Genomic DNA, 23546 nt, shown 5'->3' with positions numbered 1-23546 from the left:
GGAAATGTTGAAAATGTCCTCTTAAGGCCGAAGCTAAAAAATCTAAGAAGCCAGGCAAAGCGTTTGTAGGCAAGAGCTAAAAATTGAGCAGGCAAAGCAGATGGCAAAACGCGTGCCAAATGAGCTCGCGGTGTGTTCTTATTTATACGCCCAGTGCGTTGCAAGTGGGAGGGCCCCGCTTGTCATTGACTGTTGCTATTCTAGCAAAGGGAAGGTGTTTTTTCGGACCTTCAGCTTAAGGCCTTCGTCCATATCGCAATCTGAATTTATCATTCTAACAAATTAATATTGTGAGGGGCTACTGTTGGGGGCCTTTGGCTTCCGAAGGTCCTCAAAAACATGATTTAACAATGTTTCTGGAGTATAATACATGAACAGGTACCTTCGGACTTAGGTCATAACCACAATTTGAAGAAGCACAAAGAATACGAAGGATGGCGCAGAGTCGAAGCTATGCGCAGGGGAGCTTCGGCGTGATAACAGAAAAGGAAACCGACTTAAAGGGGAAAAGGCTATTCAGACCCCGATGGATTACTGTAGAGTTATTAGCAAATGTAAAGGGCATGGGTGTAATTTTACATGGGCTGCGTCCCGTGCCTATAAATAGATGAACAGTGCTCCCGTACTGTTCATGCTGACTTGGCATTTGCTTTTGCGTCACGCTTGTACTTTTGCCTTCTTTCAAGCCGAAGGTACATTTGTAATTTGTTATCATTTCTATTTTTCCATAATAATAAAATAGAGATGAGTTAATGATAATATTTAAGTGTTTATGTTATTATTCATACTTTGTATGAATCCTTCTTCATTATTTGTTGTACTTATGAAGGTATGTCCTTCATAACCTTCGTCCAAGACTCATTATATCCCGAGGGAAGTAATGCTTCGAAGGACGAAGGACTTTAACGTTTAACAATTTCTGTGTTGCCTTGTTCTTAATTCATAGCATTTAAGGACAAGTCCCCAATAGACACATTAATCAATAATGCACCAGGGAATAGAATTATTAGCTTTCTTAATGGTAATGTCGGATATAATCAGATTTTCATGGCCGAAGAAGATGCGTCTAAAACGACCTTTATATGTTCAGGCTTCATTGGTTTGTTTGAATGGGTTGTCATGACATTTGGTCTGAAAAATGCTGGTGCTACTTATCAGAGGGCTATGAATTTGATCTTTCATGAGCTGTTGGGAAACATTGTGGAAGTCTACATTGATGATATTATAGTCAAATCAGCTGAGTTTAGTTCTCATGTAGCTGATTTGCGCAAAGCCTTTGATAAAATGCGTCGGTATGGTTTGAAAATAAACCCACGTAAATGTGCTTTTGGAGTGTCGGCTGGTAAGTTTTTAGGATTCATCATACATGGATATGGTATAGAGATAGACCCTGACCGAATCAAATCTATTCGGAATGTGGGACCTCCGACCTGTAAGGTCGAAATGCAGAAGTTTCTCGGCAAGGTAAATTATTTGTGGAGATTCATTTCTAACCTGGCCGGGAAGATTGATGCCTTCACCCCTATCCTTCGGCTTAAGAATGATGTTGAATTCACTTGGGGGCAGAACAGCAGGAAGCATTTAATCTCATTAGAAAATATTTGTCTTCGGCTCCTGTATTAAAAGCACCATAAGTAGGAGTACCATTCAGGTTATACATTGCAGCTGAAGACAAGGTTATCAGGGATGTTCTAACACAAGAGACTGGAGGAAAGGAGCATGTGGTGACATATCTAAGTCGGAGGTTGGTGGATGCTGAAACCAGGTACACTTTCATTGAGAAATTATGCTTATGCTTGTTTTATGCATGCACCAAGTGTAGATGTTATTTATTGTCTAGTTGTTGCACTGTTCCTGGTCAAGCCGATGTGATCAAATACATGTTGCATAACCCAATTATGAGTGGTAGAATTGGTAAGTGGGCTTATGCACTCATAGAGTATGACTTGGCCTATGAACCATTGAAATCTATGAGAGGCCAGGTCATAGCGGATTTTATTGTAGAACATCAGATTAATGATACTCATAAACTAGACATATCATACCTCACTATTGCTCCCTGGACTTTATATTTCGATGGATCGGTTTGCAATGAAGGGCAAGAAATTGGCATCGTGCTTGTTTCACCAAGTAATGTCTCCTTCGACTTCTCTAGCCAATTGAAAACTTATTGCACTAACAATCAAGCCGAATATGAGGCCCTTTTGTTCGGCTTGGAGCTTTTAAATTGTATGGGAGTAAAACATGTGAAGGCATTTGGTGATTCTCAGCTAGTTGTCCAACAGGTATTAGAAGAATATCAATGTTTTGATGGTACTCTAAACAGTTACCTTAAAAGTGTTGGGGGCATAATTCATTCTTTTGACGAATTCAGTATTCGGCACATCTCTAGAGTTGAGAATCACAGGGCTAACAATTTGGCACAAGATGCATCAGGTTATTGGATAAAGCGAGGGAGATTTCACAACACTGGAAATCTGATAACCGGTACAGGGCTAATCCCCCATGTCGCGGACCGTCCGAGTGAAGACTCTGGACTGTCCGGGGTTGCTAGGAAAGTTCTCCTAATTGATTCGGCTAATAATGAAGCCGATACAAGTGATTGGAGGACACCTATAATCAATTATTTACGAAATCCCAATATTTGGACGGATAAGAACATTCGGCGTACAGCTTTCAAGTATGTTTTAATGAGTGATGAACTCTATCGCCGAATGGTCAACGACGTCTTTCTTAAGTGCTTAGGCCCAGATGATGCTATATTAGCCATGGCCGAAGTACATGAAGGGATTTGTGGTACCCATCAATCGGCTCCAAAGATGATATGGTTGTTGCGAAGGTCTGGCTTCTATTGGCCTAACATGATAGCTGATTGTTTCAAGTACTACAAAGGATGCCAAGTATGTCAAAAATTCGGCGACTTACAGTTGGTCCCTGCAACCGAGTTACATCCTATCATCAAGCCTTGGCCTTTCAGAGGATGGGGATTAGACTTTATAGGAGAAATTCATTCTTCATCATCAAAAGGGCATCGGTTCGTGTTAGTTGCCACTGACTGCTTTACCAAATGGACTAAAGTCGTGGCTCTGAAGAACATGACACACAAGGAGGTAATTGAGTTCATAACTGAACATATTATTCATAGATTCAGCATTCCTCAGACCTTGACTACATATCAAGGGACTTTTTTATGTCAAAGGAGGTACGTGAGTTTGCTGAATTATATAGAATTAAGTTGCTCAATTCATCTTCATATTATGCTCAGGCCAATGGACAGGTTGAGTCTAGTAATAGGATATTGATTAACTTGATAAAAAAGAAGATATTCGATAATCCTAAACATTGGCATAAGATTTTGTCCGAAGCTTTATGGGCTCACAGAATATCTAAGCACAGTGTTACTAAAGTATCTCCTTTTGAGCTTGTCTATGGGCAGGAAGCAGTGTTGCCTGTGGAAATAAGTTTAAATGCTACCAGGTTCGCCAAACAAAATGATCTAACAGTCATTGATTATTATAATTCAATGATGGATAATATTGATGAGGTGACCGTCAAGAGGGTGATAGCTTTGGGAGCAATAGAAAAGGACAAGATCATGGTAGCCAGGGCCTACAACAAGAAGGTCAAAGCAAAGTCATTTCAAGTAGGGGACCTGGTGTGGAAGACCATGCTGCCTTTAAGGAACAAAGACCGAAAGTTTGGAAAATGGTCGCCAAGCTGGGAGGGTCCATACAAAGTAAAACACGTAATATCTAGTAACGCCTATTTATTGCAAACATTACAAGGCAAAGATTTGCCCAAAGCTTTGAATGGGTGTTTCCTCAAGCAGTACCATCTTAGTATGTGGTAAGATGCTTAAGAAAACCGATGTAATCACATCGAGTTAAGTTACTTTTGGTTTGCTCAGCTCCACCAAAAGGCAGGGGGCATATGTTGGGCACTTAAATGAGCCGTCAGACGGTCCGCGCGTGCGCTGTCGGTGTTTTGGGTCCGACCGCACACCCGGGGTTACCCTTCAAGGTGTTTTTAGGAGTAGGACGGTGTCAACGACTGTAGCAAAATGGTTCGTGCCTGATTGCACGAGGGACAGTGGACAAGATTTGCATGTTCGGGCCGCTTAGAGATGCGTAACACCCTACGTCCTGGTGAGTATTCGAGCGTGGTTACAAGAAGGCTCTCTGGATTGAAGGCACAGAGAGTTTACGTAAGTGGCTTGGTCAAAAATAGGGTCGATCCTTCTGAAGGGGTGCCCCCTAGGCCTTATATACTCGACCGTGGGGCAGTACACGTGGATATGATAACAACAAGTAGCTGAAAGGTAGTGAATCTCTTGAGTTTATCCCTACGTAACCCTCGCCGACTTATCCTCGCATGGCTCCATTGCATGGGGGCTTCAGCGCGGGAAAGTCGGGTCTCCGTTGGGATTTACTTGTTCGTCGTTGTGGGCCGTCCGGGTTTGCTCCAATCCAGCCTTACGTCTTCTCTGCTTTGTTGATCGTTTTTCCCCAGGCCCACGAAAGAACGATCTTACGATTTATTGGGCCCTTGGGCCTTTCGGGAGATCTTTTATTTCTTTAGTGGACCCGGGGGATATCTATCCCCCACAAGCCCCCGATCTTTGGGTTGATTTAGAGGTAATCAACCCAAAGATCCAAGGTCCAAGAAAATGACTTCCTGCTGTCTTCTCTTGCTCCGATCACTCGTTCGACCGAAGTTTAGTTCTGCGCTTGTGCCTTAGAGGTCGGCATTTTGACTCGTAGGATTCTGAACTTCATTGGGTGCACCGGAGGTGCACCCAATGGGTGTAGCCCCCGACCTTTGAGTAGATTTTAGAAGGTAATCTACTCGAAGGTCTTCCCCAGAAATTATCTCCATGTGCGCTCCTGTACCTCGGTTGAGGATTGGTCTTTTCAATCTTGTCCCACGCCTTAGAAGTCGGCACTATATCGGTTTAGAATGATAATCCATGGGGTGCACCGGAGGTGCACCCAATGGGTGTAGCCCCCGACCTTCAAATGGATTTTTTAAGGATAATCCATTCGAAGGTCTTCCTTTTGCTTGTAAAAACTGGCACGAAGCTATTCGCATTATGCTTTGGAGGTCAGCATTATGTCATCAAAATTTTGCTGCAGAGGTCAGCATATATTTTGTCTTTAGCAGCCGAGTTTGCAATTCATCCATATCTTGCTAGGTAATGCAATTTATTTGCTTCTGCGACTTGATTGGATGTTTGATGGACGTTCTCTGTCTAGTCTTCACATCGCTTCTATCGGCCATATCTTGTACTTTGCTGGCTATATTTGGCTTTCCTCTGATCCTTACTGATATCTCATTTTTGTCTTGAGGTATTTACTGCGTGCCCTGCACGGATGTGACCGTTTTGGAAAATATACTGATAATTCCTGGGCGTCCCCCCCCAATGGGTGTGGGCAAGGGACGGCTTGGTACGCCGAGTGTTTTAGCCGGCTGCTTCTGAGTAGTAATGTGATGGGATGGCTAGTGTAATCATATCCTTTGCACTGTTGACTGGAGTCCCAATGGGTGTAGTGTTGCATGAAACGGCGTCTGCCGTCTGACGTGTCTTCAGATGGGTGGGAGTGCTTATTGAATGCTTTGCGACTGTTCAGTGACCGCGGTTGGAAGTGAGCGGTTGCCTTTCCTTTCTATAAATAACGCCCTTGCTCCTCTGGTTTTTTCACATCTCTTCGCTGTTCTTTACTGCGTCCTTCTTCTCCCCTCTGTCTGCTTCCACCATGGGCAAGGGTACTAAGCGCAAGCGCGAGCCGACTCCTCCGTCGGAGGATTTCGGTGACTCGGAATACTCAGAGGAGGAGTTCTCCTCCGAGTCCGAGGGATCCCCGGCTCCCGTCTCTCCCCCGGTGTCGTCTGATGATTCAGACGACTCCCAGGGGATTGCCGCGGAGGTCTGGACGTACATCCGGGCCGTCGAGCGCTCCGGGCTCGAGGGCTCGGATGAGTCTGAGTTCTCCTCGGACGAGGAGGACTCGGACGGCGGCGAGGACGAAGATGACGACGACGACGACGGCGACGACGACGACGGTGGCGATGGCGATGGTGACGGCAGCAACGGCGGCGGGGGCAGTGGCGGCAAGGGCAGCACCAGAGGCGGCAGCAGCACGGGGAGCACCAGAGGCGGCAGCAGCAAAGGCAGCACCAGGGGCAGCGGCGGCAAGGGCAGCAGCAGCAAGGCCAGTGGCTAAACGCCACTGGTCTTTAGATATTAGTATAGTGTAGTTAGAATAATGTAGTAGTAATGTAGAGTAGAAGTAGGGAGGCACCAACTCGCGAAGAGTTGGTTTGTAAACTTATTAACTTCCCCTTAATGAAGAACTGTCGTTGGCCCCTTCTCGATGACTCGCTTTCTCTGTTTGTCGAACTGATTTTTTTTTATATAGTAGATGAATAACTTGCGCATCACATTGACGCTTCCAGAAGTAGCTGCCGAGCAATATTGTAGTCGGTGTCGGCGTTTTAGAAGCAACGCCGAGCGATTGAAGGTTGACGTCAGCGTTTTAGAAGTAACATCGGGCAATCGAACACGAGACCGGCGTTTTAGAGGCAACGCTGAGTCAGTGAAGGTCGACATCAGCATTTTAGAAGCGACGCCGAGTGATTGAACACGCGATCGGCGTTTTAGAGGCCATGCCGAGTGACTGAAGGTCGGCGTCGGCATTTTAGAAGTAATGCCAAGCGATTGAATACGAGGTCAGCATTTTAGAGGCAACGCCGAGTGATAGAAGGTCGGCGTCGGCATTTTAGAAGTAATGCCGAGCGATAGAACACGAGACCAGCGTTTTAGAGGCAACGCCAAGTGACTGAAGGTCGGCGTCGGCATTTTAGAAGTAATGCCGAGCGATTGAATACGAGGTCAGCGTTTTAGAGGCAACGCCGAGTGATAGAAGGTCGGCGTCGGCATTTTAGAAGTAATGTCTAGCGATAGAACACGAGACCAGCGTTTTAGAGGCAACGCCAAGTGACTGAAGGTCGGCGTCGGCATTTTAGAAGTAATGCCGAGCGATTGAATACGAGGTCAGCGTTTTAGAGGCAACGCCGAGTGATAGAAGGTCGGCGTCGGCATTTTAGAAGTAATGCCGAGCGATAGAATACGAGATCAGCGTTTGGGAGGCAACGTTGAGTGATTGAAGGTCGGCGTCGGCATTTTAGAAGTAATGCCGAGCGATTGAATACGGGGTCAGCGTTTTAGAGGCAACGCTGAGCAATAGCCGGCCACGCGAGTTATTTTGAGGATAATAACCGAGTGATGAAGTGGCACGTCGGCTTTTTCGGAAATAACTGCCAGATGTCCACGTGGCATGCTGAGGTTTCAGAAATAACTGCCGGGTGATGACTGGGCACTTTTTGAAGCGGTATCTGGCTCAAGAATATCCCATAAGAGTTTCGCTTTTAGCCGCCTTTGCTTTCCGTGCCCTAATTCTTGCATTTCCGCATCTGAATCTTCTCTGCCACTCGCCTCCTACTCTGTTCACCAGTGAGAAGCAAGATGGCGCCCAAGAGGAAAACTGCGAACTCGTCTGCTGCGGTGATCCCCGCAATCAACCCCAACAGTCAGTTACCCTTCGCAGGTAACCATATGTCCGTTATTTCCGAAGTTGAACTTCTCCGCCTCGTCTCCATCGGGGTTCTTCCTCCGCGGGAGCTCTGTTCTTGGCGGATTTGCCACGGGACAACTGTCCCAACAGAGGATACCCACGAGTCTGTAGTTTACGCTCCTTTTCTTTTCCGCGGCCTCGGCCTTCCCATCTCTCCTTTTTTCCGTGGCCTCCTTGACTTCTATCATATCAACTTGACCCATTTGAACCCTAATTCCATTCTCCAAATCTCCATTTTCGTTCACCTATGCGAAGCCTTCCTCGGTGTGCTGCCGCATTTCGGTTTATGGAAGTATCTGTATCATTGTCGCCCTGGGATGGCCGGGGGGCAACATCAGCTGGTCGGAGGTGCCAGTTTGGAGATGCGCCGTGGGCGGAAGACCGAGTACCTTGAGATTCCCCTCAAAGAGAGCATTAAAGGGTGGCGTCTGGAGTGGTTTATAGTTGATAATTATGGAAATTCTCTCCCCTCCCGGTCAGGAAGATAGCCAGACGTTCGCACTCCGAGTTGGACTGAGTCTCCCACAGATCAGGAAGTGGACGAGGCAGGCGTGTTGCTTACTGAAGTCGGATTACTGAAAGAGAGAGGTCTGACTGCCGAAGCTGTGGTCACTGATTTTGTTTTCAAGAACATTCAGCCACTGAAAGACAGGGCCTATCCGGCATATATGTATCGAGGGCTGGCCGACTCAACTCGGGTTACCAATAGGAGAATCCCTTCTGCTGACTTGGTAAGCCGACTTGAAATGATCCTCAGGGGTAAAGTTTCAAATGTTGGTGCTCCAGTGGCATACTCGGCTTGGAACCTACCTCCTCCCAAAGCTTTCACCCTTTTTGTGTCAAATCCGCCTGTGACTGATAGCAATTTGGGCCTTAGAGTGCGACCCTCTGCTGAAGAAGTCAGTACTTTGGTTGCTTCGCTCGGGGCGATTCCTGATGATGAACGGCAGGTTTATTTTGAAGTGCCTCTGAACCCTAGTGATGCAGACATAAATGACATGCTTGATCTGTTAGTTGAGGATTCGTCCGATGCTGCTCCTGATGGTACGTTGGCAGTGGTGCCCCTTCCAGAGGTTGATACAACTTTGGATGTCCCGAAACCTGTCAGTACTTGCCCGAGACGCCCTAGCCGAACCAGTCAGCCCGAGCCTTCTGCTGATGAGCAAAAGAAGAAGAGAAGACGCCTCCGGCGAGTATCCAGTTTTGATGAGGACGCCGGTACCTTAGCTCCTGCTGCTGAAGAAGTGCCTACAACTGGTCTTACTGACACTGATCCCAATGGGTGTGCCCAAACTGTTGCTGATCCCAATGGGAGTGCTGCTTGCGTCGCCGCTGTGGAGGATGAAGGGGAAGAAGATGAAGCTCCTTTAACTCGGAAAAACAGTCGGCAGTTCATCGCCAGCGGTGGAAGTAGTGGAGTTCCTTCTCCTGCTTTGTCTACCCTTATTGGTCTGCAAGAACTGTCCATGGCCAACTTTGATCAAACTCTAGAGGATATGGTCCCAGAGGACTTGCTATCAGAACCTGTGGATGATGACGCAACAGAGACTTGTGCTGCCGTGCCAGATGCTGGATTGAGGTCATCCCATGCCTCGTCGACCTTAGAGCACGATCTCGAGGGTCGGGATGCTGACTTGGATTGTTCTGGTCCCATGGAAGTAGCTGAAGGCCCGTCAACCTTAGAGGTGGTTACGGCAGAGAGCTTGGACCACTTGAATAGTGCTGACACGTGCCCAGCCCCCGAGGATGTCGCCGGGGAAGACTTAGCTCGGGTGAAGAGTATAAGCCACTGCCCAGCCCCCGAGGGTGTTGCCGGGGATGATCCGGCTCAAGTGGGCAGTGCCAACTGTGACCCAGCCCCCGAGGGTGTCCGAGCAAGGTCTCCTTCCTGCACTTCCATGGATGTTCATGCGGGTTCACCTCCACACTCTGGCGGTATGGTGGTGGCCCAAACTCTGGATCAGGGAGTCGCTTTAGAGGGCATCATCCCCGCTGGTCTGGCATTAGGCTCTGTTGAATGTACTGAGCTCGTTCCTGCTGGTCTGTTGCAAACTGCTTCGGGTGGTGGTCTGGCACCTGGTTATCAGCTGATTTCTCCTGACTTGGGGATCCCTTCGTTCTTTTCCAACCTCCAGGTATTGTGCTGTACTTTAGCTTGATCTTTACGTTGCATGAATTTTTGTCATTATGTTCATCCGCTCTTCTCATTAGGCTTTGGTGGATGGGATGGCCAGCCAGCTGAGATCGCAGGGTGCTTCCATCCCAGAAGTGGCTTCATCTCTTGAGCGTTGGAATCCGGAGTCGCTTCATCGTCGTGTATCCGAGTTGGAGGCAACTAATGCTGGTTAGTGCCCTTCTTCTTCTTCCTTGCCTTTATTCGTAGATTGTTTTACCTTCTGACCTCCTTTCGTTTGATTACCTCTTGATAGGAATGACTCGGCAGATTGCAGTTCTTGAGGAAAAACATTCCCGAGATCAAGCTGAAATGGCTCAACGGTGTGCTGACTTCGAGGAGAAGTATTCTCAGAGCCAGACTGAACTGAATCAGGTCTCCGCTGCTTTGGATGACGCCAACGCTCTGAGTTCTTCTCTTCATGCTCGGCTTGACTCTGAAAAGGTAACTTACAAAACCGTGCCTCGTCTTGCTATGCTCTTATTACTTGCTTGGATTCTGAAGGAGTTGATTTTTGCTTGTAGGAAGAAAAACGTATCCTTGCTGCTTCTCGCGACAATCTGGACAGATTGTATCGAGATTCTAACAACTCGCTGACCATCTTAGAGAGGAGTCACCGCTTCACAATGGAGGAACTGGACAATCAGCGTTGTAGGTTGCAAGAATCCGTGGATGAAGTGACCAGTCTTAGGCGATTGCTATCAGCGAAGGATGCCACCATCAAAGAACTCCGAGCTTCCAAGAAAACCATTGCCCAGGAGTTAGAAGCTGCTCAGCTGGCTGCTAAAATTGCCGAAGAGACTGCTGCTACTTTCAAAGCCCAGCGCGATAAAGCCATGGACAAGGCTATTCGGGCGGGACGAATCTTGATGAGGAGACCCGGCGTGGTTGTCCCTGAAGACATAAAAGCCGATGTGAATGCTGCCCCCGATTCTTCGAATCGCCCTTCTTCGTCAATCGTTCCTGAGAAAGACATTGGAAAATAGAGAAACATTTTGTGTGCTATGAGCGCGCGGTTAGTATGATCAAGTACTCGTTAGAGGATATCAGCCTATCATTCGAATGACATGATCACTCTCTTATCGTATCAGAATTTATTAATTCGCAAGTTTGTGGTAACGCTGCATGATGATTATGAAGTTTGTTTGTGGGACATGGAGGTCATCCCCTGAATTGCGTAAGCGCGAGTAAGCTGCACCGGCTTAAGCCACCACTGACTTTAGCCGATAGCTCCGTTAGTAGGGTATAGTGGTCACCCTGGGTTAAGTAAGCGTGAGCATGTTGCACCGCCTTAAGTCGTTCCCGACTTAAGTCGATTGCTCCGTTTGTAGGGCATAGTGGTCACCCCGAATTAAGTAAGCGTGAGCATGTTGCACCGCCTTAAGTCGTCGCCGACTTAAGTCGATTGCTCCGTTTGTAGGGCATAGTGGTCACCCCGAGTTAAGTAAGCGTGAGCATGTTGCACCGCCTTAAGTCGTTGCCGACTTAAGTCGATTGCTCCGTTTGTAGGGCATAGTGGTCACCCCGAGTTAAGTAAGCGTGAGCATGTTGCACCGCCTTAAGTCGTTGCCGACTTAAGTCGATTGCTCCGTTTGTAGGGCATAGTGGTCACCCCGAGTTAAGTAAGCGTGAGCATGTTGCACTGCCTTAAGTCGTTGCCGACTTAAGTCGATTGCTCCGTTTGTAGGGCATAGTGGTCACCCCGAGTTAAGTAAGAATGCAAGTCAGTCGTAAACGAGCCGAGTATCTTTGAAGTCTCTCTTTATTGATGACGTATTTCCATTTTACAGAATACATGGTCGCCCCAGCTGTTTTGAAATACAGCTAGGGGTAAAACTTTCTGAGGTGCTCTATGTTCCAGGAGTTCCCAACTTCTGTGCCATCCATCTGGGTGAGGCGATACGATCCGGGCCGAGTAACCTCTGCTACTATGAAAGGCCCTTCCCATAAGGGTGATAACTTGTGCCGTCCCTCCCCCGTTAGAATTCGGCGGAGGACGAGGTCTCCTATCGAAAAGAAGCGTTGTCGCACAGCCTTGTCGTGATAGCGCCTTAGAGTTTGCTGGTACCGTGCTGATTGGATCACTGCATTCAGTCGTTCTTCCTCAAGTATATCAATATCCTCCAGCCTGGTGGCCTCGGCTTCTGCTATGCTTTCAAAGATCAATCTTGGCGCCCCAAACTTGAGATCAGCAGGTAGCACTGCCTCCGACCCATAGACCATGAAGAAAGGAGTGTTTCCATGCAGGGCTCGGCTAGGTTGGGTTCTCAAGCTCCAAATGACATAAGGCAGTTCTCTTATCCATTTTCCTGCGAATTTTTCATTCTTATCGAAGACCCTTTTCCTGAGTGCCTCCAATATCATTCCATTGGCTCGCTCAACCTGCCCGTTGGCTCTTGGATGCACTACAGATGCGTACCTGATCTGAATGCTCTTTTGCTCGCAGAAGTCAAAGAATTCTGAACTGGTGAAGTTGGATCCCAAGTCAGTGATGATACTGTTTGGTATCCCGAATCTGAATATTATGCTTTGTATGAATTCCACGGCTTTAGCAGAGGTTAAAGAAGCAATGGGCTGGAACTCTATCCATTTAGTGAATTTGTCAATCGCCACCAATACATGGGTATATCCTCCTTGAGCTTTCTTGAAAGGTCCAATCATATCCAGTCCCCAGCATGCGAAAGGCCAAGTTACTGGTATGGTCTGTAGCTGCTGTGCTGGCATGTGCTGTTGCTTTGACAGGTATTGGCAAGCTTCGCATCTCTGAACTAACTCGGCTGCATCGTTCTTCGCCGTCGGCCAATAGAATCCTGACCTGAAGACCTTCCCGACTAGTGTTCTGGATGCTGCATGTACTCCACACTGCCCTGCATGGACTTCCTCCAGAAGTTGCTTTCCAGTGGACGGGAGAACGCACTTCATGAGGACGCCTGACGCGCCCCTCTTGTACAATACCTCCCCAATGAGTGTATAGTGAGCTGATTGTCTGACAATGCGCTCTGCCGAGTTCTTGTCATCTGGTTCTTCTTCATTCCTTATATACTTAATAATCGGCCGTCTCCAGTCATCAGAGTCTGACTCGGGTTGATCTATGATGTTGCATTCTTCTGTTTGATCCATTGAGATACTCGGCTGGAGAATTTCTTGCACGAAGACCCCGGGCGGGACCTGAGTCCGACCGGATCCGAGCTTGGACAGTACATCGGCCGCCGTGTTCCGTTCTCTTTCTATATGATGAAACTCCAGACCCTCGAATTTATCTTCCAGCTTTCGGACGGCAGCGCAATATTTTCCCATTGAATCACTTGAACAATCCCATTCCTTGTTTATCTGGCTGATGACTACCAGAGAATCTCCGTATACCATCAATCTCTTGACGCCCAGTGACATGGCGATGTTCAATCCGTGTATCAAAGCTTCATACTCGGCTGCATTGTTAGAGGCCGAGAATAGCAACTGGAGAGCGTACTTGAGGTGCTCGCCTCCCGGTGCAGTGAAGAGAATCCCTGCTCCTGCTCCCTGCAGCTTCAGCGAGCCATCGAAATACATTCGCCATACTTCTGCAGTTTCTGGATTGTCTGGTACTTGCTGCTCTGTCCACTCTGATACGAAGTCAACCAGTGCTTGAGTTTTGATGGCAGTGCGAGGTCGGAACTCGATATCGTGGGATCCCAACTCGCAAGCCCACTTGGCTATTCGGCCAATGGCTTCCTTGTTGCGAAGAATGTCCCCTATTGGAAAACCAGTGACTACTATGACTTTGTGGTCGTCAAAGTAGTGACGCAGCTTGCGAGCAGTTAGAAGTACTGCATATACTAGCTTCTGAACCTGAGGATACTTTTTCTTCGAGGGGCCTAGAACTTCACTGATAAAGTAAACAGGATGTTGTACTGGATAGGCATGTCCCTCTTCTACTCGCTCGACTACCAACGCGGTGCTTACCACGTGAGTCGTGCAAGAGATATACAGCAACAAATCTTCAGCCGGTTGAATCGGCGTAGCTCGCCGGGGTGGTTTCAATACTGGTGGTGTTGTCAAGAATTTCTTCAGTGCGTCTAGAGCTTCTTGTGCTTCTGAAGTCCATTGAAACTTATCCACCTTCTTGAGTAGCTTGTAAAATGGCAAACCTTTTTCTCCCAGCCTGGATATAAATCTGCTCAGAGCTGCCATACATCCAGTGAGTCGCTGAACTTTCTTTTGTGAACGGGGAGCTTTCATCTTCATGATAGCTTCAATCTTATCCGGATTAGCCTCAATTCCTCGGTTGCTGACGATGAACCCGAGCAACTTTCCTGCTGGTACCCCGAAAACACATTTTTCAGGATTGAGCTTCCATCTATATCTTCTCAGGCTGTTGAAAACTAGCTGTAAATCTTCGATGAAGTTTTCCGAATTCTCTGTTTTGATTACCACATCATCTACGTAAGCCTCCACCCGCTTGCCCCAGTGATCGGCTAAGCATGTTTGAATGGCTCTCTGATAAGTCGCTCCAGCGTTTTTGAGGCCGAACGGCATGGAGGTATAACAGAAAGCACCAAACGGAGTGATGAACGCCGTTTTCTCCTCGTCTTCCTTTGCCAAACTAATCTGATGATACCCGGAATAGCAATCTAAGAAAGACAGCACAGAACACCCAGCAGTGGAATCCACCACCTGATCTATCCTCGGGAGCCCGAAGGGATCCTTCGGACAGTGTTTGTTGAGATCAGTATAGTCGACGCACATGCGCCAATCCACTTTATTCTTTTTGAGTACAAGAACAGGGTTGGCTAGCCACTCGGGGTGTAATACTTCTCTAATAAATCCCGCCGCGACCAAGCGAGCTAACTCGGCACGAATGGCCTCTCTCTTGTCGGGCGTGAAACGACGTAGCTTTTGCCGGATCGGCCTCGCCTGGGGATAGACCTTCAATTTGTGCTCGGCCAGTTCTCTTGGGACTCCCGACATATCCGCAGGTTGCCATGCGAATACGTCTCGGTTATCTTGCAGGAACTGGATGAGCGCGCTTTCCTATTTGTCATTCAAACTGGAGCTGATGATGGCCGTCTTGCGCTCATCAGCGAACCCCGGGTTGATCCGCTTGGTTTCTTCAGTCGGCCGCATAGAGGTCACGGCCTGAGCTTCGTTTGCCGGTACAACGAGGTCTTCCTCAGGCTTAGAGTTCGCCGGTGTAGAAGGAACCGTTCACGGCTTGGTGGTGAGGGCTGCTTGGATGGCCACTCGGAAACATTCTGCGGCGCCTTGGAAGTCGGCGCGCACAGTTATGATTCCCTGCGGTCCTGGCATCTTCAGTATCATGTATGTATAGTGTGGAATGGCCATGAACTTAGCCAGCCCCGGCCTCCCAATGATGGCGTTGTACCCATAGTCGAAGTTCGCCACCTCGAACCTCAGGAACTCGGTTCTGTAGTTCTCTGGAGTTCCGAAGGTGACTGGCATGTAGATGTGGCCCAGCGGGTATTCCCCTTCCGTCGGCACGATGCCGAAGAAAGGAGTGTCCGACTCGTGGAGCTCTTTGAGGTGAACTCCCAAGCCTTGGAGTGTCCGGGGGAAAGTGACGTTGATGCTGCTCCCCCCGTCCACTAGCACCTTATTTACCCGGCTCTCTCGGATCACCGGATCGACGAGGAGCGGGTATTTGCCTGGATGGTCGAAGTTGAGCCATTGATCCTCCCGAGTGAAAGTGATTGGGTGCTCCGACCACCGGTATGGGGCGGGAGGACCGGTGGTCACCACCAGTATCTGGCGGTCGTTGAGCTTTTGTTGTCTTTTGTTCTCCTGCGACCCATGTCCGCCGAAGATGACGTTGACCTCCCTGTCAACGCGTGGGAAGGCTCCTCCTCCCCCCTCCTCCTGCTGATGGGGCTGTCGTGGTTCATCTGGTCCTCCCCTCGGCGGAGGAGGCGGTAGAGGTTGGAAGGGTCGGTCGTGCCCGACGGAGTGCTTGAAGTCCCGGCAGTTACGAAGAGTGTGGCGCATGTCCTTGTGGTACGGGCACTGGGCGTCGAGGATGTCGTCCAGCGTGCGCTCGCCTCCACGAGGTCCTCCTCGGGCGCGAGAGGCGGGTGGTCTGGCGGCGTGTACTTCTTCACGAGGCCTCTTCTCCCAGCGTTTGTCGGGCGGTTGGTTTGCGTCACGTCGTGGTGCTGCCGGTGCGGGCTTTGCTCCTCCAATGAGATCCTGGGCCCGCTCGTCGGCGGTGATGTAGAGGTCGGCTTCCCGGAACAGCTCCTCGGAGGTAGTCGGCGCCTTTTGTAGTATGGCTCGGACGAAAACCGAGTCATTGGATCCTCTGTAGAAGTCCTCGATCACGGCCGCCTCCGTGACCTCGGGGATGCGGTTTCTCATGGTCTGGAACCTTTTGAGGTACGACCGGAGAGTCTCGTCCCCTCGGCGCTTGATGGATTTGAGGTCCCATGGTTGCGCTGGCTTGTCGGAGAGGGACTGGAAGTTGGCGGTGAAACGTCGACTGAAGTCTCCCCAGTCGTCGATGCAATGTCGGGGTAGATGTCGTAGCCACTGCAGCGCATCTTGCCCAAGGACAATGGGCAGATACGCGGTCATGACATCCTCAGATGCCCCGGCAGCCCAAGCAGCGGTGGTGTAGACGGCTAGCCAACCCCCTGGATCCTGCTTCGGTTCATATTTGTCGACATTGGATACCTTGAAGTTGGGAGGCCATTGGATGGCCCTAAGGCGCGGAGTAAGAGCGGATACTCCGCACGTGTCCTCCTGTCGTTGGGGACGATGTTTATCCCGGGGAGGGGAGTGGCGATGGTGGTTCCTCGACCGTCCCCGGGTGGTACCGCCAGTTGAAGCTGTTGCCGACTCAGTCCTGGTGGCCTGGCTTTGAGTCGGAAAGCCATGATCTCGATCATACTCCTCCCGACGGCGAATTTCGTTTTCATGCCGTCGTTCGTGCGAAGCATTGATAGAGCTTCGCGCGTCTCGGCGACTGTTGATGGCGTGTCGTAGGTCGTTCGGCGGGTGAGCGAGCGGTAGAAGATGGTTGGCCGCCTGAGTGAATAGTTGTCGGTATCCTTCGGCGTCGGGAGTCCGAGGAAGTCCATCAGCTATCCGAGCTAGTACGCCTCCGACTTCGCTTGGCGTGTTCATAGCTCGGGCGAAGTCGGGGTTCAGGTTGCGCCCGAAGAGCGGATTCTCCCGGCGTTGCCTTGCATCTTGTTCGGCTTGCTCCTGAGTCCGTCGGCGATCACGTCGTCGGGAATTCCTTCGCTCTCTGAAGGCGCGTTCCTCTGGAGTTTCTCCTATCTCCGAGACCTCGTCTCGCGAGACAGGCTGCTCCGGATCCCGTTCTCCGGCCGCATGATGTCGTCGAATGTTCCTGCGTCGGTTCCTCCGTCGGCGGGATTCTCGTTGGGGTGGTTCTTCTCCAGGCGCGGTCGGTTCATCGTCAGAGACGACGGGCGACTCCACTCTCCCGATGAAGAGGACGTCGGGGTAGAATGGTGCTGCTGTCGTGGCGACTTTCTTTCCGTTCTCCTTTGAGGCCGGAGTAACAGAAAGAACGACTTGCCTTTCCCTGGTCTCCTTCTTCCTCGCGGTCCGTGTCCATTCATTTGTCGGGGAAGTAGACAGCGGAGTCTCCTGGGTCGGCGAGCCTCCAGCTCCAGCCTTTCCGGAGACGATCTTTTTCCGAAGGGTCGGAAGTTGCGTTTCTCCAGCTTTTTCGGAGTTCGTTGGAGGAGACTTCTTTTCCGGCGGGTCCGCGATGCGGTGTAGAATTCCCTCTTCATCCGCTATAGATGAGATTGTCCCGAAGCAGAATATGGATCCGGGACGCATGATGATCTTGCTGTGGAAGGTGACGGCCATTGAGCTAGCTTGGATCGTCGACACACCCCCTACCTGGCGCGCCAGCTGTCGGTGTTTTGGGTCCGACCGCACACCCGGGGTTACCCTTCAAGGTGTTTTTAGGAGTAGGACGGTGTCAACAACTGTAGCAAAATGGTTCGTGCCTGATTGCACGAGGGACAGTGGACAAGATTTGCAGGTTCGGGCCGCTTAGAGATGCGTAACACCCTACGTCCTGGTGAGTATTCGAGCGTGGTTACAAGAAGGCTCTGTGGATTGAAGGCACAGAGAGTTTACGTAAGTGGCTTGGTCAAAAATAGGGTCGATCCTTCTGAAGGGGTGCCCCCTAGGCCTTATATACTCGACCGTGGGGCAGTACACGTGGATATGATAACAACAAGTAGCTGAAAGGTAGTGAATCTCTTGAGTTTATCCCTACGTAACCCTCGCCGACTTATCCTCGCATGGCTCCATTGCATGGGGGCTTCAGCGTGGGAAAGTCGGGTCTCCGTTGGGATTTACTTGTTCGTCGTTGTGGGCCGTCCGGGTTTGCTCCAATCCAGCCTTACGTCTTCTCTGCTTTGTTGATCGTTTTTCCCCAGGCCCACGAAAGAACGATCTTACGATTTATTGGGCCCTTGGGCCTTTCGGGAGATCTTTTATTTCTTTAGTGGACCCGGGGGATATCTATCCCCCACATGCGCAGAGCAGATTAGGGTTCTGAGTTTTGTGCTACGGTTGTTAGCTAGATTCACGGAATTGGCTCGGGAGATTAGTTTGTAAAGGGTCCAGCCCCCTCCTCTATAAATACAGAGGTATACGGCCGATTTGTAATCATCAATCGAATCAATAACACTTTTATCTCGCATTTATTTCTTGTACAATTAGGAGTAGTTCTGGTCTAGTTTTAGTTTAGCCTCTCAATCCCCAAATTCTCCGCTTCTCTTCGACTCTACGTCGATTAGAGGAGTCTAGATCGGTCTGCCCGAGCCTAGACATCACCTAGGATCTCTCCTCCTCGACGGGGTCCCTCCCAGGAGCGAGACCCGGGCACCGTCGGCGACCTTCGCTGCCCCCTGCGCACGCGCGGACCGTCCGGCCGTTAGGCAGAAAACCCTAGCCCTACGCCAGGTCACGGACCGTCCGACCCCTAGCCGTGGACCGTCCGCCCCTGTGCAGAGAGCACCACCACGGTTCGTGTTGAGTGATTGGCGTCCTAAAAAGGTGCCAACACCATGGGTGTAGATGAGTTTGCATAGACGTGGGCTTCCATGGATCTTCACCCATCCGTAGACAGCATGATTATATTCGAGTCGACTTCCAACTTAGTCACAAGTCCCAACATACACAACTCAATCATAACTCTCCAAGTCTTCACCCTTGCACCGATGGCTGCATCCTGCTTCCTGCCCCGGCGGCCGGAGTCTCCCCTCTCCCCAAGTCTTCGCCTCGGCATACGGAGCTACCCTGGCCCATGCCGACGACCGACGCTAATTAGACACTTTCACACTTAGACGCCGACGCCCCCTGTCCCCTAGTGCACGCTCTTGCGTACGAAGCGAACACACTGCCGCCCCATGGACCGTTCACACATGGCTCTTTTCTTTTCACTTTTATGGAGATTTATGGGTCGTTCGATGTGCTTCTGATGCTACCTAGATGTGCCTTCCACTGTTGCTAGCTTCGAGTTTGATCAGAGACTCTTTTTACTGATGCTAGTTTATGTTTCTTGCTAAGGATCTTTAACATATGTTTTTTGTTATTCTCTCGAGACCTAAATGTTCATCGACCAAACTTGTTTTTGTATCAGTGTATAATATTATTGTCACTATTTTTGTATGTCGTGGACTATGTTTTTGTAGTCATTGAAACTACCTATAAAGCTATCATTGAGTATCAGTATATGTGTATGCAGTTGGCTTAATGTGAGACAATAAGCTGAACCCACGGGGTTTTCACGGGTTTCCACCCAATTACGGGTTGGTTTGGGATCAATAATATTATTGGATGGGTTGGGTTTAATTTCCTTCTTAGGGCTTGTTCGGTTATTTTCAATCCATGTGGATTGGAGGGAATTGATACGGATTGAGAGAGATTTTGACTTACTAAGAATTGAAACACCGTCAATCCCCCTCAATCCATATGGATTGGGGTAGAACCGAACATGGCCTTATATTTTTTTTTGGGTGTGGGATGGATATTAAAGTTACTAAATTTGGATATGAACATGGCCTTATATTTTTTTTGTGGGTGTGGGATGGATATCAAAGTTACTAAATTTGGATACGAGTAGACGTGGGTTGAATTTGTTGCCATTAGCAGGAGGAGAGATTGAAGGTGCACGAGCATCTCAAGAGGATCGAACGTAATAAAACAAAGGAGAACTACGTACAGAAGGAGAAAAAAATTCAATTTCCACTATATTCAGTGTTTTAATTTAAAATGTTAATGAATGTGCCTATACTAGCTAGCAATTGCAAATCAAAATAAACTACAAAATCAGTGGCAAAGTTAAGAGATATATAGAGAGAAAAATCCATCGTGTTGTCGCCACCAGAGACTCCATCCACCCAAGCAATGCCCTCGCGCGGGTGCCACGTCACGCAGTGGACCCATCGGTGCACGACCGCGACAGCACTGCCTCGCCGCCCCCATCGTCGTGCTCCTCGCACGCCGCCACGGCACGCTCGAGCACGCCGACCACCTCGCTCATGGTGGGCCGGTCGCGCCCCGCGGGCCGCACGCAGTCCGAGGCCAGGTACCCGACGTAGGCGACGGCCTCCATCTCCGCCGGCGTCGGAAGCGGGAGCCGCGCGTCGAGCACCCGGTGCACGCGGTCCGCCTCGATGTGCGGCACGGTCACGTCCACCACGTTCTTGGGCGTGCCGCTGCCCTCGAACCGCTGGATCACCTTGCACCCGGAGAGCAGCTCCAGGAGCACCACGCCGAAGCTGTACACGTCGCTCTTGTCCGTCAGGTGCTGCAGCCGGTAGTACTCCGGGTCCATGTACCCCACCGTGCCGGCCGTCATGCACGGCTCGTCGTCGGCGGCGGCGGCATTGCATCCGTTGCCGCCGCCGCTGCTGCTCAGGTCGTTGATGAGCAGCGAGAGCCCGAAGTCGGACACCTTGGCGGTCCAGGCGTCGTCGAGGAGGATGTTGGGGGACTTGATGTCGCGGTGGATGATGGGCGGCACGGCGTAGGTGTGCATGTACTCGATGCCGCGCGCGGCGCCCAGCGCCAGGCGGAGGCGCGCCGGCCACGACGCCAGCGGCGGGGAGAGCGGCGCCGCCCGCTTGTGGAGGTGGTCGTGGAGGGTGCCGTTGGGCATGTACTCGTACACGAGGATGCGCTCGCCGCCGTCGGCGCAGAAGCCGAGGAGCCGGACGAGGTTCTTGTGGTTCACGCGGGAGAGGAGCGTCAGCTCCGCGACGAATGCCACCTCGTGGTTGTTGGCGCGCCGCGCGGCCACGGAGGAGGACTCCGCGACGGGGCCGCGGCGCTCCGCGCGCTTGATGGCCACCTCGCGGCCGTCGGGGAGGCACGCGCGGTACACCACGCCGAAGCTGCCGGACCCGATGCGGTGGGACGGGGAGAAGCCGTCCGTGGCGCCCCGGAGCGCCACCAGCGGGAACTGCTCCACCGTCGTGTTCGGGCCCTTGGAGAGCAGCGCGCTGAGCCGCCGCTCCACGCGCGGCGCCGGACCAATTGGCTCGGCGTGGATGCGCCCAGGGTCCTGAGAGGCGCCGCTCCGTCGCCGGCGAAGGCAGTAGACCGCCACCACCGCGGCGATGGCGGCAAGCACTCCCGAGCCGATCCCGGCACTGATCAACGCGATCGCCAGGTCGCTCGGCCGCCGCTTCGTCCACCTCGAGTGAGAGCTCGCCGACGAGTCCGAAGTAGGGGGCGTCAACACCATCAGCTGCGGACTGTAGCCGCAGGGGTAGCAGACGGCTGCGTATCCCGTGCCGCCGCCACAGAGAGGCGCGGAGCCCGACCAGACGCCGCACGTGCACGACGTCCACGGCGCGCAAGGGCCCGGCAGCACGCGGTCGAACACTTTGCTCACCCCGCCCGACACGCCGGGGCCCCAGCACACGAGGGAGTAGTCGGACATGAGCACCCCGCAGACCACCTTCCCCCTGGCCTCCAGCGCGACAAACTGCTGCTGCGCCACCGGCTGCGGCGGCGCCGCCTCCTCCGGCGGCCAGCACGCGACCGTCCAGTTCCCCCACAGCACGCACGTGATCGCGTCTCCCACCGCCAGCGACGAAACCGAACGCCCCGCTACCGTCGGCGACGCGGCCGCCACCGCCGCCGCCTCACCCCAGCACACAACCTCACCGCTCCCCGCCTTCACCGCGCACGCGTGCCGCTCTCCCGCGGCGAGCATGGCATGGCTCCCCTTCGGCTCTCGCCCCACGGCTTCTCGGCCGCCGAAACACTTCACCTCGCCGGAGTCTTTCGCCAGCCCGCACACGAACCCGCCGCCCGCCGCTACGGCCGAGAACCGCAGGCTCTGCGGAAACGTCCCCGAAGACCACCTCCAGCACTGTATCCTCTCCTCCACGAGCCCGCACACGTACTCTCCGCCGCCGGACACCGCTGACAGCGCCTTGCCCCAGTACACCCGCTTGGACGGCTCCTCGCTGTCTGTCAGGTCCCACCACCGCATGGCCATCGGCGGGGAAACAGTCGGTCCGGCAGAGCAGAGGTACCCATCTCCGGCGACGACGGCGGAGAACGGCGTGCTTCCACCGCCGGCGCCGCCGTAAGAGTAGATGTGGGGCTCGGCGGAGCGGTTGGAGACGCTGGCGCAGGAGATCATGTAGTCCGTCCCGTTCCCGAAGGGGACGAGCGCGCATGCGAGGTTGTGCGGGGAGGCGCTGGTGTTGGCGCTCACGGCGGCTATGGCGATGGTGGGAAGCGGGAAGGAGGAGGAGGCGAGGAGGAACGGTGGGAAGAAAGCGACCAAAGCGAGGAGGCTCAGGAGGTGGCGGCGAGGTGGAGGTGGAGACATTGGATTGGGAGAGAGGCTCGGGGAGGAGAAGAGGGAGAGGTGGTTGTGTAGACCATTGTGGCGCGAGGAAGGAGAATGGTAAGGAGCACGGGGAAGGGAGGGAAGGGAGGAGGTTTAAAGGTTGGTGTGTCTCTCTCTCTCTCGTTTTTTCCCTTGAATTTCATTTTACTTTTCTTGGGGTTTCTTTGGATAAGCGGGTGATGTGGGCCCTCTTTTTTTTTTAAAAGAGAAAGGCAAAAGAATTGTCTTCCACTATATTAGATAAAAGGAGAAAATATTGTACAAAAACTGGCACCAAAAATAGCGCCAACACCAAAACCACTAGACAAGCAATACCTAGCTAGCACCACTGGAAAAAATCTAACCCTCTGGTCAGGCCCTCAGACACTACTAGCAGGCCAGACCTCTACCCACAAGATCTTTCACCATCTGCACTACTTGTTCTGGCGTTCTCTGTTGACCCTTGAAGATTCTGTTGTTTCTCTCCAACCATAAGCTCCACCAGAAATAAAATAGAAGGCCATCGAAACTTTTTCTTGAATGCTTGCTACAGAGCAACATCAGCCTGAACCACCATTCGCTAAGTGTTCCCGTCTTTGAAATACCGACAAGAAACCGGAGATTAGCCCAAGACAAAATCATGCTCCACACTTCCACAGCGAAAGGACAATCCTTACAAAGATGTGACACTGTCTCTAAAGACAGGGTACAAAGAGAACAATTAAGATTGGAGGGCCATCCCCTTTTTGCAAATTGTCAGCAGTTAAGATTTTGTTGTGCAACAAAGTCCAAACAAAGAAACGACACTTAGGTTCTATTTTTGCTTTCCAAATAGGATTGAATTTAATTTTACAAAAGTTTGTTGAGAACTGAATTTTGTAAGCACTACTTGAATTGTATTTCCCAT

General features: G+C 51.2%; 1 protein-coding gene across 1 annotated transcript; it reads right to left on the bottom strand.

Moving 5' to 3' along the window:
* Positions 1–20158: 20158 nt before the first annotated feature.
* On the bottom strand, positions 20159–22709 carry LOC100382942 (uncharacterized). The gene has a single exon (NM_001175627.2). The coding sequence runs from the start codon at positions 22637–22639 to the stop codon at positions 20219–20221; it is 2421 nt and encodes an 806-aa protein (NP_001169098.2). The 5' UTR covers positions 22640–22709; the 3' UTR covers positions 20159–20218.
* Between the last annotated feature and the right edge of the window lie 837 nt (positions 22710–23546).

Source organism: Zea mays, chromosome 2 (assembly GCF_902167145.1).
Source record: "Zea mays cultivar B73 chromosome 2, Zm-B73-REFERENCE-NAM-5.0, whole genome shotgun sequence".
Taxonomy (NCBI): Eukaryota; Viridiplantae; Streptophyta; class Magnoliopsida; order Poales; family Poaceae; genus Zea; species Zea mays.
The sequence above is the reverse complement of the archived record's forward strand: the minus strand, read 5'-3'. Positions and strand labels throughout refer to the sequence as shown.

Coding starts and splice junctions, on each gene's coding strand:
- LOC100382942 (NM_001175627.2), bottom strand. CDS start 22,639: ATGTCTCCACCTCCACCTCGCCGCCACCTCCTGAGCCTCCTCGCTTTG.